Raw genomic sequence first — 17,500 nt, 5'->3', positions numbered from 1 at the left:
ATGTGTAATATAAAAAAGATAATAAAAAGAAATGTATACGATACAATTTAAAAGTGTGAATGTGTTATTTTTGCCCCAGAATTGCAGTCTTCAAGCAGTGTGTGTGTGTGTGTGTGTGCGTTTATCACTCACTCCATGTAGTTCGCTCTTGATTCGGAACAGGACTTTGAGCACAGGGTTTGTGGACTCACTCTGCATCTCCACCAGCTCATCCAGCTGCTTCGGGATCTTGATCCGGTTCACCTGCAGGTGGAGAATCAGTGTAATAATGTGTGTGTGTGTTTGTGTGTTTGTGTGTGTGTGTGTGTGTTTGTGTGTGTGTGTGCGCGAGTGTGTGTGTGTGTGTGTGTTTGAGTCTGTGTCTATCTGTCTGTGTGTGTGCATATGTATGTTTGTGTGTGTGTGTGTGTGTGTATACACGTGTGCATCTGTGTGTTGTTGTATGCGAGAGTGAATTTTTGCATGCAAGTGTCTGTATGTGTATCTAGTGAGAATGTATGTATGTTGTGTGTTGATGTGAGTGTGTGTGTGTGTGTGTCTTTGCGCTTGTGTGCATGAGTGGGTGTATTTGTTTTTATATCTTTGTGTGTGTGTGAGTGGGTGTGTGTTGATGTACTGTATATCAGTATGAATTTTTGCATGTGAAAGTGTGTGCGTGTGTGTCTGTGTGGGTAGTGAGTATTTGTGTTTGTGTGTGTGCCTGTGTATATGAGTGAGTGTTTATGTGTTTGTGTGTATGTGCATGTGTGTTTGCTTGTGTGTTCATGTGTGTATGAGTAAGTGATTGGTTATATGTTTGCATGTGTGTGCATGTGTATGAGTAAGTGAGTGTTTATGTGTTTGCGTGTGTGCATTTGTGTGTGTGTGCATGTGTATGAGTAAGTGAGTGTTTATGTGTTTGCGTGTGTGCATTTGTGTGTGTGTGCATGTGTATGAGTAAGTGAGTGTTTATGTGTTTGCGTGTGTGCATTTGTGTGTGTGTGCATGTGTATGAGTAAGTGAGTGTTTATGTGTTTGCGTGTGTGTGTGTGTGTGTGTGTGTGTGTGTTTGTGTTTGTGTGTGTGTGCATGTGTATGAGTAAGTGAGTGTTTATGTGTTTGTGTGTGTGTGCATGTGTGTTTGTGTGTGTGTGTGTGTGTGTGTGTGTGTGTGTGTGTGTGTGTGTGCATGTGTATGAGTAAGTGAGTGTTTATGTGTTTGCGTCTGTGTGCATGTGTGTTTGCATGTGTGTGCATGTGTGTATGAGTAAGTGAGTGTTTATGTGTTTGCGTGTGTGTGTGTGTGTGTGTGTGTGTGTGTGTGTGTGTGTGTGTGCATGTGTATGAGTAAGTGAGTGTTTATGTGTTTGCGTCTGTGTGCATGTGTGTTTGCGTGTGTGTGCATGTGTGTATGGGTAAGTGAGTGTTCGTGTGTTTGCGTTAGAGTTGTAACCGGGCCATAAAAGTTAGGCCTGATAGGGCCCAAGCCCGACAAGTTCATTTTGATTGACAGCTCTTTAAAATGCCAGAACCCGTTTACAGCCCGACATTATTAAAAATCGTCACCTCACAATTATAAGGTTCTATCTGACATTTTTGTCAAAATTGAGTTATTGCCATATTCCTGTTAAATGACAGCTTATTTACATCATGTGATGTGTTTTAAAGTTGTTAACATTTTAAGACTTTTTATTTAAAAAACAAAAACGGTTTATCTACAAAGTTGAACTCTAGTTTATCTCTATAAGGCTAATCAGCATTTTTAATGCACACATGAGGACCAATCAGGATCCGCTTCTTTGTCATTTTGCCTGACTGCTCCATTGATAGCGGGAAAGACCAAAAAGAAACACAAAAATAATTCAAAATCAGAGTCGGCTAAATAATGCTGCACCACACAAATCGAGATGTGTGTAAATGTGATGATTTAGAAGCATTTTTTTGACATTGAGATTAAAAGTTACATTTTACACTGTTGAAATAGAAACGAAATATCCAAAAAAATGTATATATTAAATGTGAAATATTTTTATTTGTGTATATATAGTCAGTGAAACACCTCAGTGTTTATTCAACTAATTTGCTCATAGTCTGTTTACTTTTAGGGGCCACGCAGTGGCGCAGTAGGTAGTGCTGTCGCCTCACAGCAAGAAGGACGCTGGTTCGAACCTCGGCTCAGTTGGTGTTTCTGTGTGGAGTTTGCATGTTCTCCCTGCCTTCGCATGAGTTTCCTCCGGGTGCTCCGGTTTCCCCCACAGTCCAAAGACATGTAGTACAGGTGAATTGGGTAGGCTAAATTGTCCGTAGTGTATGAGTGTGAATGAGTGTGTGTGTGGATGTTTCCCAGAGATGGGTTGTGGCTGGAAGGGCATCCGCTGCGTAAAAAAAAAACTTGCTGGATAAGTTGGCGGTTCATTCCACTGTGGCGATCCCGGATTAATAAAGGGACTAAGCCGACAAGGAATGAATGAATGAATGAATGTTTTCTTTTAAAGTCTTTAAATTTAATATTAAGCCTTAAAGGGCAAATACTTAATTTAATTTATGGGGCATATAATTCAATAAATATAATTCGCTAATTTATTAAAAGCATAAAGTTTAATAATTATGACCATAATAATTACATAAAATTAACATCTGCACTGGATAAACTATTTAACCTAGCCTTGTATGTTAAATTTGAACAAGTAAAAATATTCATCCTATACATTAAATAAATGTTATAGAAAGAAAAAATGTAACTTTCTCAAGCATCAACATATTGTTACAACACCAGCTTATATATGTAATGTACTTGTAGGGCTCGGGCCCTATCAGGCCTAAGTTTTATTGCTCGATTACAGCTCTAGTGTGTGTGTGTGTGTGTGTGTGTGTGTGTGTGTGTGTGTGTGTGTGTTACTCACAGTAAAAACTTTCTCCGGTTCTCCTCTTGCTCGCATGTTGGTGTCGTGAATCTGCTTGAGCACCATCCACGCCTCGTCATGTTTGCCCATCTGGACATCACACACGTACGCGCACACACACACACACACAGATTTATTCAAAGGGCTGCTTTCATACAATGATTAAAAGCATCTTTACAGAGAATCCTAATCATCATTGGGGTAAAATAATCAGGCAAGTCATTATATAACAGTGGTTTGTTCTGTAGACAATCCAAAACAAATATTGCTTAATAGGGGCTGATAATATCGACCTTAAAGTGGGTTTAAAAAATAAAAACTGCTTTTATTCTAGCTGAAATAAAACAAATAAGCCTTTCTCCACAAGAACAAATATTAAAGGAAATACTGTGAAACATTCCTGAATCTGTCAAACATTATTAATTTTGACTTTAACTGTACAGAAACTGAAATGACCCAGTTTATCATTACCTCCAGGTAGAAGCGAGGGCTCTCGGGCATGAATGTGAGCGCCACCACCGCAGAGACACAGGGAAAAGCGCAGACCACCACAAACACACGCCAGCTGTGGAACTGATACGCTGAGCCCATACTGAAGCTCCAGCCTGCACACAAACACAGACAAACCAAGACATGTCAAAGATATTCCCATACAGAACAGTTCAGTCCATCAGTGAGAGCCGTTTCTGCACCAACACTGAAGCATCTGCTGTGAAGACTCCGCCCTCTTCTGGAAAAAGGGCGGGGACAGTAGTCTTTTAAGACCAGGATTAATTAGCGATACATGAGGCCTTTTGTGGGCAGACATTTTTGGGACATCTGGGTTTAATATTGCATATAGAAAAACAATATCTTAACCAATGTCAATTTTTTTAACAGTAGTGTAAACTACTGCAGGGTGGCAGGGCACATCCTTATAGAAGCTCTGTCACCCGGGGGGGAGCTCAGAGTAGAGCCGCTGCTCCTCCACATTGAGAGAAGTCAGCTGAGGTGGCTCGGGCATGTTTCGGGTGCCTCTTGGACGCCTACCCAGGGAGGTGTTCCAGGCATGTCTCACCAGGAAGAGGCCTCGGAGAAGACCCAGGACACGCTGGAGGGACTATATCCCTTGGCTGACCTGGGAACGCCTTGGGATCCCACTGGAGGAGCTGGAGGAAACGTCTGAGGAAAGGGAAGTCTGGAGTTCTCTCCTAAGACTGCTGCCCCCGCGACCCAGCCTCAGAAAAGCAGTTGAAAATGAATGAATGAGTGAATGAATGAATGAATGAATGAATGAATGACTGAATGAATTAATGAATTAATAAATGAATGAATGAATGAATGAATAAATGAATGGATGAATGAATGAATGACTTAATAAATAAATGAATGAATGAATGAATGAATGAATGAATGAATGAATGAATGAATGAATGAATGAATGACTTAATAAATGAATGGATGAATGAATGACTTAATAAATGAATGAATGAATGAATGATTGAATGAATGAATGAATGAATGAATGAATGAATGAATGAATGAATGAATGAATGAATGAATGAATGAATGAATGAATGAATAGTGTAAACTACCAAACAACTTCAAGATACTCATCAAGAGGAAACAACTGGAGAAAGGTAAAGTGAAAAATAAATACATTCAAATCTTTCTTTCTTTCTTTCACTTAACTCAATTTAATTTAAATTTTTCATTTAATTTAACTCAACATAACATAACTTTATTTTTACTTTATTCAAACTTTAAAAGTTTAACTTAACTCAACAAGCTAATTTTATTTTATTTAACTTAGTTTAACTCAACATAACTTAATTTAACATTTAATTTAATTTAACAACAACTCAACTCAGCTAAACTTATTTTATCTTACCTTATTTAATTTAATTCAACTCAGTTTACTTTAACTTAACTCAACAATTTTATTTTAATTAATTTAACTTAGTTCAGCTTAACTCAAGACAACTTAATTTAGTTAATTTGTAATTTAATTTAACTCAACTTAACCTAAATTAGTTTATCTGAACTAATTAAATTTAACTCAACTTAGTTTAAATCAACAAAAATTAATTTAACATTTAATTTAACAACTTAACTCAGCTTAAATTATTTTATCTTATTTAATTTAATTCAACTTAGTTTACTTTAACTTAACTCAACAATTTTATTTTACTTAATTTAACTTAGTTTAACTTAACTTAATGTTTAACGTAGCTCAAGACAACTTTATTTAATTCACTTTTAATTTTAATTTAACTTAACCTAAATTAGTTTATTTTAACTTATTAAATTTAACTCAACTTAGTTTAACTTAACTCAAGATAACTTAATTTAATTAACTTTTAATTAAATTTAATTGAACTCAGCTCACTTTAGCTAAATTAAATAAAAAATAAATTAAATTTGAATTAATTATTTATTCATTTTATTTTCAGCTTATTCCCTTTATTCATCTGGGGTCGCCACAGCGGAATGAACTGCCAACTTATCCAGCATATGTTTTATACATAGGATGGCCTTCCAGCTACAACCCATCACTGGGAAACACCCATACACTTTCATTCACACACATACACTATGGACAATTTAGCTAACCCAATTCATCTATAGCGTATGTGCGATTGTGCTACCCACTGCTCCACCAAGCACTTTAAATAAAATAAAGAGAAAATAGAATAAAAAATAAAAATAATAAGATAAGATATATATATATATATATATATATATATATATATATATATATATATATATATATATATATATATATATATAATAAAAATGAATAAATAAAAAAAATAAAAATAAATGAAATAAATATTTTTGCAGTAATGACACGTTCCAGTGGTTGTAATTGTAGTTTAACACTCATAACGCTGCACAACATGTTGTGTTTTAGTTTTTTTTTTTATTAGTGACGCAAGCAAATGCTCTTCAGCACAACACAACATTCATTCATTCATTCTTGGTCCCTTTATTATTCCAGGATCGCCACAGCGGAATGACCCGCCAACTTATCCAGTACGTTTTACACGCCAGATGCCCTTCCAGCTGCAACCCATTACTGGGAAACCACAACACAACAAACACAAGTGATTTCAACAAATGCCTCTGCGACTGAATTTCACAGTGAATAAGTTTGTTTTGGTGTGTGTGTGTGTGTGTGAGTGAGTATGTGTGTGTGTGAAAAGGAGTCGATTAAGAATGCCCGCAGGAGTAAAAGTGCTGAAAGAACACACTCTCTCTGCAAAATAATCATTAAAGTTGGTATCATTTTCCACATGACTGCTGCTCTCTGACGCTGCGGAGAATGACTAGAGGCGGAGCGGCACCATATGGAGTGTGGGTTTGTGTATGTGTGTGGTGTGTGTGTTTGCATTGGTCTGGGTGTGTCTCTGTGTGTGTTTGTGTATCTCTGTGAGTGTGTGTTTGTGCGTGTGTATGTTTGATTGTGGTTGTGTGTGATTGTGTGAGCCTGTGTGTGTGTATCTGTGTTTGTGCATCTGTGTAAGATTGTAAATGTGTGTGTGTGTTGTTGGTGCAAGTCTGTGTATTTGTGCATCTCAGTGAGAGTGTGTGTGTTTGTGCGTGTGTCTGTGTGCATTTGTTTAATGTGTGAGCTTGTGTATGTGTATTTGTGTGTGCGTCTGTGTTTGTGCATCTCTGTGAAATTTGTATGTGTGATGGTGCGAGTGTCTACGTGCATTTGTGAGTGTGTGTTTGTGCACATCTGTAAGGGTGTGATTGTGTGTGGGTGTCATTATGTAAGTCTGTGTGTGTTTGCATGAGAGTGTGTGTGTGTAGTTGTGAGTATGTGCTTGTGTCCTTGTATCTGTGTGTGTATTTGTGCATCTCTGTGAGGATTGTTAATTTGTGTGTGTGATGCTGCGAGTCTGTGTGTTTGTTTCTGCGTCTATATTTTGAATGTAGTGTGTGTGTGTGTGTGTGTGTGCGTGTGTGTGTGTGTGTGTGTGTGTGTGTGTGTGTTATAACCCCACGGGTGCATGTTTATCAGTCACCATAGAGAATCTCATTATATAGATTATGTGTGTAATGGAGTGGGTTCATGGACTGCTGACTCTACACACAGACACACACACACACACACAGACACACAAAACGAACAGCACAGCACACTGATATCCGCTAATGCACCATCACATAGTCCAGCTGGTTAGAGAAAAATCTAATATATTTATTTATGTTTCTGTGTAGCGGCACAGTGGCTTAGTGGTTAGCACAGTCACCTCAAAGCAGCAAGAAGGTAGCTAGTTCGAGTCCCAGCTGGGTTGGTTGTTCTCCCAGTGTTGGTGTGGGTTTCCTCCAGGTGCTCTGGTTTCCCCCACAGTCCAAACACATGAGCTGTAGGGGAATTGAATACGCTGAATTGGCTGTATTGTATGAGTGTGTGTGTGAATAAGAGAGTGTATGGGTGTTTCCCAGTGTTGAGTTGCAGATGGAAGGGCATCCGCAGTAAAAATCATATGCTAGAATAGTTGGCGGTTCATTCCGCTGTGGTGACCCGTGATGAATAACGGATTAAGCTGAAGGAAAATGAATGAATGAACGCTGCATAGCAGCCAGTTACATGAAGCTCATTAAGTAAATGCACAGTTAAGCCGGTGTGTTTCAAGTCTAAGACACCAAAACTGTCCAACTTAAAACCAAACCCTACACTATAAGCTGCTTTAAACAGTTTCTAACAGTATTATTTACACTGCGAAAGGGAAAAGCAACAAAGAAACCTCCGTCTATTAATGTAACGCATCTGATGAAGCCAATCAGTTTGAAACTCAACAGTAAGCCATGAGGCTAAAGCTAATTTTACACACTAGTGTATAGTTCAGCATGCCAGCTCATGTACACAACAGCCACTTTATACCAAATCAAGAGTCTTGCAGCATTCATTTACACTTCAGAACAAAAGCTGCTCTTCGGGGCTCAAAATTAAAGCAACATACACACAAGGGTTACCACTAGAGAGGGGAAGTTCGGATCATTTTACTGACTCGGATCTTTGGGCTCTATCATACACCCGGCGCAATGTGGTGCAAGGTGCGGCACAATAGACTTTTGCTAGTTTCAGCTTGGCGCAAGAGTCGTTTTGAGGCGTTGCGCTACGCTGTTTAAATAGCAAATGCATTAGCGCTCATTTGTGCGCTCATAGGCGTTCTGGTCTAAAAAGGAAGGCGTTCTGAGGCGGACCGCTGGCGCGTTGCTATTTTGAGAAACTATAATAGATTTTTCATTAGACCAAAAGAAAACCCGGTCTAAACTCCAGCGCAGAGTTGCACCTCGCTTACACACTGCTTAATACGCACAAGAGAGCAACAGGCAAATATCTTTACATATGAAAAAATTTTAATATTAAGGACATATATAGGATATAATAAGAATAGATATAGGATATAAATATAAAGGATTAAAATATTACAAAACATATTATTTTCTAGCCTACATAAATATGAAAAATCACTGCTTTCATGTCTTCTTCATCTCGGGAGGCTTTTTCAGTTCATTCATAACAATGTGGTTTTGTATAATGTTATTATTATTAGCAGTATTATTTATTATATCCATATTTATATTTGTTTTATTAAAAACAAGCTTAGATTTGCCCACCTGTCAGGTTTTAGACCATATGGGGCACATCATGTGTTTTAGGATATAACTCAGGTTTTTGAGCACACTTCGTTATTATTGTTCATTTATTTGTTTGCTGGAAATTAGAACTGAATTTAGAAATAGTTTTGAAATGAATATTTGCGCTTAACAAACTAAATTAATTATTTATAGACTAATTCATGTCTGTGCGTAAAGGTTTCCCTATCCAAGAGCGAAAGTGAAAGTAGATCCAATATCCCTCATTCTCACTCGGTAGATGCTCTGACATCTGAAAGCGTTTGCGCCCTGCGTTTTGCGCTCTGCGCATGGACCGTCAAAATAGAGCCCTTTGAGTCTCGTTCACTGAGATCAACGAATCTTTTTTCGAGTCATTTCGTTAATTTGGTTCAATTTGCCAAAATATTGTTAGAATGTTACGAATTGCTTCCAAACACATCTACAACTAGCTCAAAAGGTTGATCACATGACAAATAAGTCATAAATAGAATACTATAAAAAGAAGAAAATAATAATTAAATATTTACCTGCTCTTTTGTCTATGAAGACATTTTCAACACAATCTCACGGCAATTCGTAACTATTTGATTTAGTGGCTAATTCGTATGAATTCATGTGATCTAATTTGTACATATTAGTACGATTTGCTCATCCCCCAATGATTGTTGGTTTAGGGGTGGGGTTAGGTGCCACGCCTCCTTTTTAAAATCGTACATTTTTGTACGACTGAACTGGTACTAATTCGTACGAATTCGCCACTAAACTGGCAAAACGTGAAATACTTGACGTTTTCTCGTGAGATCAGTCTGGTATTGTTGTCTCTTTGCTCAGCTCACCTCTTCATGTCTTCAAATGTCAGTGGTTTGTTCACGTTACACTGACAGTCACATATCTTAACCAAAGTACACAGTCTGAGCCGATAAGGAGCCATGATAATTAGTTCACGTTTCGAGTCGTCTGATTCTTGAGTCGTTCCTTCATCACTTAACAGAATGACTCAAATCCGAGAACTCCCGAGTTGAAGGGATCAATTCCCAACCTTTTTCTTTGGGCCCCCCCCATATATATATATATATATATGCGACGCAATGGCGCAGTAGGTAGCACGTTTGCCTCACAGCAAGAAGGTCGCTGGGTCGCTGGTTCGATCCTCGGCTCAGTTGGTGTTTCTGTGTGGAGTTTGCATGTTCTCCCTGCATTCGCGTGGGTTTCCTCCGACAAGAAAATGAATGAATGAATGAATAAACGTATATGATTGGCCTGTGATGAACGAATGACTCAGACCCGATAGAGGACTACAGAGATGAACAGATCAATTCTTTTTCCGACTCTAAACGCATATGATTGGCCCGTGAAGAACAAATGACTCAGACCCGATAGAGGACTCGAGATATGAACTCAAAAACTGTCCTTGTAAAGCACCAAAACTAGCACTCACACACACACACACGCTCTCTAGAATGCTTTCACGACTGCTGAAGTCCTTCACCTGCCTCTGCAGGGATGAAAGCATTGCGGCAGAACCGTTTCTCCACACGCCGCTGATTCCTGACCACAGAAACGCTGCTAAAACAAGAGACGCTAATCAATTGACCTCAATTACAGCCCAGCAGATCTGCTCCTGCTCACACTCGCTCACCCCAAATTACCCATCATCCTCTCAGAGCCACATGATGGAGGACGGAGAGCTTCCAGTTAAACAGAAACAAACACTTCCCAGAGGAGCAGTTTATTACATCGCCACAGACACCGGCCTCATTCATATCAAGCTGCAGTCTAGTTGGTGTTAGTGTGTAGATTTCAGAAACGCACAAACAGTTCCAATATTTTTACACTTACTATAAAATATCATCTTGTTTATTTTTGATTTATTAATGATAAAAATTACAAAATATAATGGTTAAAAAAATTAGATACAGTTGAAGTCGAAGAAGTTGAAGAATTATTAGCTCTGTGAATTATTAGCACCCCCGTTGATTTTTCCCCTAATTTCTGGTTAACGGAGAGCAGATTTTTTCAACAGTTTTATAATCATAATAGTTTAAAAAACTTATATCTAATAACTGATTTATTTTATCTTTGTCATGATGACAATAAATAATATTTGACTAGATATTTTTAAGACACTTCTATACAGCTTAAAGTCACATTTAAAGGCTTAACTTGTCAGGGTTCTGCCACTCTGGTCATGTAAATTCTTGTTTTGGTGGCAGAATCCGGACACTAGTCAAGTCTAGTCCTGACCTGTTGTGCTCGGCTCAGGTTTTCTAGGGTCGAGCACTTGTTTCTGTCATTGTGTGTGCGCGCGCCTTCGTGGGTGAGCGCGCAGAGCGTGCGCGCTCCCGCTTGATGCGGCCGCGCGAGCTCTGCGTCCCTCCGACTTGTGTTTGTGTTTTCGTCTGTCTGCAGCGTGGTGCTTCATTCCCAGCGTCTCAGTCTTGTTGGTTTCGGTTTTGGTCGGCGCTGGGATGAAGCATGCACGCTGCGTGTGTGAGAGAGCGGTGAGAGTTTTCATTCATTGTGTGCTCGTGTCTTTCGTCTGTTGTCAAAGCACGTGGCTATGTGTTTACATTGTGGTCACGTGCTTTTGTCGTGTGCTTCAGTGTTGTGCTTGTCTTGTTGTCCTGTTTTATGTGAGCGCATGGCTTGTGTTGTCTCTCTGTGTCATGCGCTCTCCCGTCTATTGTCTAGTCCCACCCTCCTTGTTAACTCATTATTAGTTTGTCATGTTCACCTGTGTGTCAATTTACTTTTGCTTTATAATCCCCTCATGTTTTCAGTCCTGTGCCAGTTCGTCGTCTAAACTCCCCATGTGTTCCTGCTCTTGTTCTTGTTGTGCCAACCCAGTCAAGTTTGTTGGTATTATAGTTATGTTTTTCCCCTTCGGGGTGATTTTTGTTGTTCTTTTGTTTTATTTTTATTATCAATAAATTATCCTGTGTTTGCACTTGAGTCCTCGCTCCCTCATCCTTCCTGAACCGTGATATAACTAGGTTAATTAGGTTAACTAAACAGGTTAGGGTAATTAGGCAAGTTATTTTATAATGATGGTTTGTTCTGTAGACTATCGGAAAAAAAATGCTTAAAATGGCTAATGATTTTGACCTTTAAAAAATGGCTTTAAAAAAATTAAAAACTGCTTTTATTCTAGCCGAAATAAAACAAATAAGACTTTCTCCAGAAGAAAAAATATTATCAGGCATACTGTGAAAATTTCCTTGCTCTGTCAAACATCATTTGTGAAATATTTAAAAAAGAAAAAAATAAATCTAAGGGGGGTTAATAATTCTGACCTCAACAGCATATGGGTAATGAAAGTATTTAGACCCCCTTAAATTTTTAACTCTTTATTATATTGCAGCCATTTGATAAAATCACGTAAGTAATTTTTCCCTCATTAATGTACACACAGCAGCCCATAATAACAGAAAATTACAGGACTGTTGACATTTTTGCAGATTTATTAAAGAAGAAAAACTGAAATCTCACATGGTCCTTAGTATTCAGACCCTTTGCTGTGACACTCATTTATTTAACTCAGGTGCTGTTGATTTCTTCTGATCATCCCTGAGCTGGTTCTACACCTTCATTTGAGTCCAGCTATGTTTGATTGTACTGATTGGTAGGGTTGGGTAACGAAACCCCGTGCCTTTGTAACCGCTATGTACCAGACCGAATCAGCATATGAATTTCAGAGCCACTTGACAAGCGTCAAGGAGTGCATTAAAGGCACAAATAGGCACGCATTGTGTCACACCTTTGAGGAATACGGACAGGCAATGTCGGGCGTTTGTTCTTGTTGCCTAGGGAATGGACGCGCGCAACGCACACAGAACAGCACATTCAGTAAACGAGAGCTCTCTTCAGATCAACACGCATGATCGCGTTCATCAAATTTGCCTTAACTAAGTGTACTAAAGCGTATTTCACAAGCAAGGATTCTGACACAGCAACATGAAGCAGACGCTTTACAAAAGTTGTGTGTAGAGGGGAAACACGTCAAACTTAATGACACATTTGAGGGCGCATGGAATCAACTTAAAGGCAGAGGAGGGTCTTTGAAATCTTGCGACATCAAATGGCACTTTCAATGAGTACGTACATGGCCACCAATGCTCCGATTTTGATATAGTTAAGACAATACTCTGATTAAAAGTCTAGACTACCATGTAAACAGTGATTTTTGATTACCTTAAAGGACCACAGACACCCGTGTTGAACATGAGTTTTTTTCTTTCCATTCAACATGTGGTATTAAATTCCATTAAAAGAGCAGCCCTTAGTTAATGCTCGCATAAAATACCTCAGTTTGTCATGGGGCATGAATGAAATGTTCCTGAATGAAAGTGAAACTGCAGTTAAAGTCGGAAATTAAAAAAATGAAAGTCTGAAATTACATGAAACTGGAGGAAACATGGATAGCGTGGTGACGCAGTGACGTTAATCGATCTATGTACTATAACACGTATCACAAAGCAACATTCAAAAAGCAACTCATGTAAACATCTTAATTATATTATTGTCTTATTCAGATTAAGGCAAATCATTAGATTACTGATAGCCATGTAAACATAGTCACAAGGCTCAACCCTAAAAAAGGAGTTCAGTATTTTGATGTCAGCCTTTCAACGTTAGTAGTAAGCTAATGTAATTTCATAATGCACATCTTAAATTCATGCTAACCAACAAATGATCAAAAGAAATATATTAATGTAATTTAATAAATAAAATATTAATTGATATTTGCTTTAAACTTTAAGTATATTGTTCTATTAAAAATGTTTTTGTCAAATAAAAAAAGATTTTGTCAAATAAACGATTTTTCTAGAGTCGTCCACCATAATTTTGTAGCTCAAAAGTATCGGTTCAGGCACCATTTTGGCACCGGTACCATTTTGAAAATATCGGTTTAGCACCAGTATCAAAATAACCCCAAACGATACAGAACCCTACTGATTGGACTTGATTAGTAAAACCACACACCTGTCTATATAAGACCTTACAGCTCACAAAGCATGTCAGGGCAAATGAGAATCATGAGGTCAAAGGAACTGCCTGAAGAGCTCAGGAAAAGAATTGTGGCAAAGCACGGATCTGACCAAGCTTAGAAAATAATTCTGCTGCACTTAAGATTTCTAAGAGCACAGTGGCCTCATATTCCTTAAATGGAAGATGTTTGAGACGACCAGATCACTTTCTAGAGCTGGCCGTCCAGCCAAACTGAGCAATCGGAGGATGGATGGATGGATGGATGGATGGATGGATGGATGGATGGATAAATAGATAGATAGATAGATAGATAGATAGATAGATAGATAGATAGCAGCAGCTGTAGAGCTCTCTGATTGGTGGACAGGTCTGTCACTCACCATAGTGTGGTATAATGGCCCAGGCCATGGCTGAGGCGTAGATCCCGCCCACCATCCAGAACATGCAGAGCCAGCTGAGGTGCTCCCCACGCTTCTCCCGGGCCAGAAACTCTGCGAAATACGAGAACACGATGGGGACTGCACCGCCAATCCTGCACAAAAAAAAAAAAACATAAAATCACATAATTACATTTAAGATTTAGTATAAATATTTAAAAGAACGTTTTATGTTCACCAAGGCTGCATTTGCTTGGCCAAGCATACCGTGAAAAAGCTGAATCTCGTTCCTGTATAAAATATGTTCTACAATGTAATGTACCGAATTGCTAATGAATACACTGTTCTTATTTGTGTATATATGAAGAGTTCAGATGCAAAAGCCGCTAAACACTACTTTCACCGAAAATGAGATGATGATATTGAGCGACTGATTTAGGAACATAGTACACCATCAACAAACAGATTTGCTTCTAATCATCTTAATCGCAGCGTCAGCGCATTCATAAATAACAGTTTGTTGGCAAAAGCAGGTGAACGCCACTTGCCTTTGACAGCAAAAGCCGCTATATTCCGAGAACCAATCAGTAGCGTAAACCGAATCATATGTTTTCAACGAAGCAGCGCGCTGAAACGTTGGTTTATGAGGAGACTACGAGACTTCGAGATTTAGATTTTAAAAGATAAAGTATGATGAACTGCATGAGTCTGTCCGACTGTCAGTGAATAGCAAATGAAAACGTCTCTTACCTCAAAACTCTGTGCATTATAAGAAAAAGAAAACACACTGTACAGTCGGAAGTGTAGCATGCATTCATAACGTTTTTGCGCAGCGATGCTACTTTAAATGAGTCTGGTTTACTATACATTTAACAGCAACTGCGTTTCACGAAAGACAGAGTTAAGATGTCGTTCTTTTATCCCACGTGGATGCTATGAAGATAAACAAGAGACCAAGACCTTGAGTATAGTGACAATGAATGGATGACGCCTTCTAAAATGTGCTAATTTAAGCTATTTCTTAAAAGATAATATGCATAAGACTATACTAATATTATTTCATACTAACTATACGTCTGATAAGCTTTTTATATTAATGGATAATGCACAGATATTTATGTTTCACAATATTTATACTCTACATTTTTTTAATCTACCAAGCTTTGCTTAAAGTAGCTATGTTTCCATCCACCTATTTTTATGCGCATTTTGCATATGCTCATAAAAAAAGATGCGCAAACATTTTTAAAATTTGCATAAAAAATTATGCGTATAATTGAATAGATAAACCTTTTATGCAATAAGAAAAGATGCGCATAAACTGCGATGAAAAACACTTTTACCATACAAATTCGCATGTATGTTTAATGCGCATTAAAACAGGTCATGTGATTTTGTGATAAGAGATCATGTGATGATGAAAATGTGTGTAAATGGACAAACCAGCAGGCTGAGCACACTGTAAACCATCTGAACTGTTGTTTTGGTCATTCTAAAGCGCCTTGCCGTTTCAGTATTAGTGGAAACGCTGCCTTATTTGCACAACTTTTATGCGATAATCCAGTTTTGTGCATAATGTTAATTCGCATTTTTGGATGGAAACATAGCTAATATTTACATCGCTCTACTTACATTAAATCTACAGGGAGGGCCATTTACATGGATGCACCTTAATAAAATGGGAATGGTTGGTGATTTTAACGTCCTCCTGTTTGTGGCACATTAGTATATGTGAGGGGGCAAACTTTTCAAGATGGGTGGTGACCATGGTGGCCATTTTGAAGTCGGCCATCTTGGATCCAACTTTAGTTTTTTTCAATAAGAAGAGGGTCATGTGACACATCAAACTTATTGGGAATTTCACAAGAAAACAATGGTGTGCTTGGTTTTAATGTAACTTTATTCTTTCATGAGTTATTTACAAGTTTCTGACCACTTATAAAATGTGTTCAATGTGCTGGCCATTGTGTTGAATTGTCAATGCAACCCTCTTATCCCACTCTTCCCACACTTATAGCAACACTGCAGGAGAAATGCCAGCACAGGCTTCCAGTATCCGTAGTTTCAGGTGTTTCACATCTTGTATCTTCAGTCTTTACAACATAGACAACAAAGACAGTGGGGCCATTCTTCATCAATGGAAACCTCGAGGCCACTGGATATTTGAAATTGCTACATGATGACGTGTTTCCCTCTTTATGCACTGAAGCTGGCAAGTTCCCTGAGTTTTTCCAGCAAGATGGTACACCATTACATTACGGGTGTCAGGTCCGAGCATTCTTAGATGAACAGTTTCCTGAAGAGTGGATTGGTCGTAGTGGGCCAGCTAAATGGCTCCCAAGGTCTCCCGATCTGCCCCCCTTAGACTTTTATCTTTAGGGTCATCTGAAGGCAATTGTCTATGGTGTGAAGATACAAGATGTGCAGCACCATTTTATGAAGATGTATCCATATAAATGGCCCACCCTTTCAATCCCAAATATTACAAATGACAACAGATTAAGATTTAAATAATGTCAGCTTTAATGTTATTGATTAATGCACTTGACAGATTTCATTCATTCATTTTCCTTCTGCTTTGTCCACGCCCGGATTGGCTAATCGGGAGCACCGGGAGAATTCCCGGTGGGCCAGTCCGTTTTTTGGCTGTGAGGGCTGGTGTCCCTAGCTGCTTGCACTCTTAGCAGTTGCACTTTTTTTATTTATTTATTTATTTGACCATAGCCACACTATTTTTATTCATTATTTTGCCGCAGACCCAAACTTTTTATTTATTTTCTCGCAGCCCCGTGAGCAAAATGCAGCCCGCAGGTTAATGATGCAACTAAGTTATCATTCCACCTCAAACAGCGGCACCTTAGTGAATATTAATTAATATTAATGAACATTACACCTGCTCAATGAAAATCAGATGATTCACTACATTAATAAATCTGACGTAACTTGATCAGATATCTAAAAAGGGGAGAAAAAGAGTAGACATCAATAGCAGCAGATGACAGTGCAATACTTATTTTATATCCCGAACTCATTACCCTAACATGCTGCCGACTCGAGTTCGATCCTCACCATGATAATTATTATTATTTATTTTTTAAGACATATAATACTGTTTGGGTTACTTATGTAGGGGTACATTTTGTGTGTGTGTGTGTGTGTGTTTGTGTGTGTGTGTGTGTGTGTGTGTGTGTGTGTGTGTGTGTGTGTGTGTGTGTGTGTGTGTGTGTGTGTGTGAGACGACCGTTACAAAGGACTGGATATCTATAAAGAATTAATCTTCTCATATTTATGAATAATATTTGTAGTTCTAAAGCAGCTGTGTCCTTGAAAAAGACGTGTTAGTGTCATTAGAAACTGAATTGAAAATAACGTTATTTTAATATAGTCAGTCGTCGATTGAGGTGGGCCAGTCTAATGCCAAGTTCAGACTGCATGATTTTCAAAGTAGTCGTGTCACGGATGTTTTCACACTGCATGACTATCTGGGCTTGCGTTTCGTCGCTGCTTTGTTTACACTGCAAGATGGATCGGCGACAGGGACTTTCACATTGCATGACTTTACTATAGGAAGAATCGCCGACAAGTTCGTCCAAACTACGTCTCACAGCCAAAAACATGTAATATATCTTTTGTTAT

General features: G+C 38.4%; 1 protein-coding gene and 1 long non-coding RNA gene across 3 annotated transcripts in view; both read right to left on the bottom strand.

The window, feature by feature from the left end:
- Positions 1 to 17,500, bottom strand: part of LOC147838686 (uncharacterized) — a 1,589,207-nt gene that overhangs the window by 379,201 nt on the left and 1,192,506 nt on the right. The window lies entirely within an intron of this gene.
- LOC101884074 (synaptic vesicle glycoprotein 2C) overlaps positions 1 to 17,500 on the bottom strand; it is a 99,304-nt gene that overhangs the window by 30,152 nt on the left and 51,652 nt on the right. For both annotated transcript variants that reach the window (XM_087300492.1, XM_087300493.1), the window contains exons 4-7: positions 13,868 to 14,019; positions 3,354 to 3,487; positions 2,883 to 2,972; positions 133 to 243 (exon numbers count right to left, since the gene is read on the bottom strand). In XM_087300492.1, coding sequence (XP_087156618.1) covers positions 133 to 243; positions 2,883 to 2,972; positions 3,354 to 3,487; positions 13,868 to 14,019 — 487 coding nt within the window. The remainder of the gene's footprint in view (positions 1 to 132; positions 244 to 2,882; positions 2,973 to 3,353; positions 3,488 to 13,867; positions 14,020 to 17,500) is intronic.

Source organism: Danio rerio, chromosome 21 (assembly GCF_052040795.2).
Source record: "Danio rerio strain M-AB ecotype USA chromosome 21, GRCz13ab, whole genome shotgun sequence".
In the NCBI taxonomy this organism is placed as follows: Eukaryota; Metazoa; Chordata; class Actinopteri; order Cypriniformes; family Danionidae; genus Danio; species Danio rerio.
Note: the sequence above shows the minus strand (reverse complement) of the source record. Positions and strands in the feature narration are given on the sequence as shown.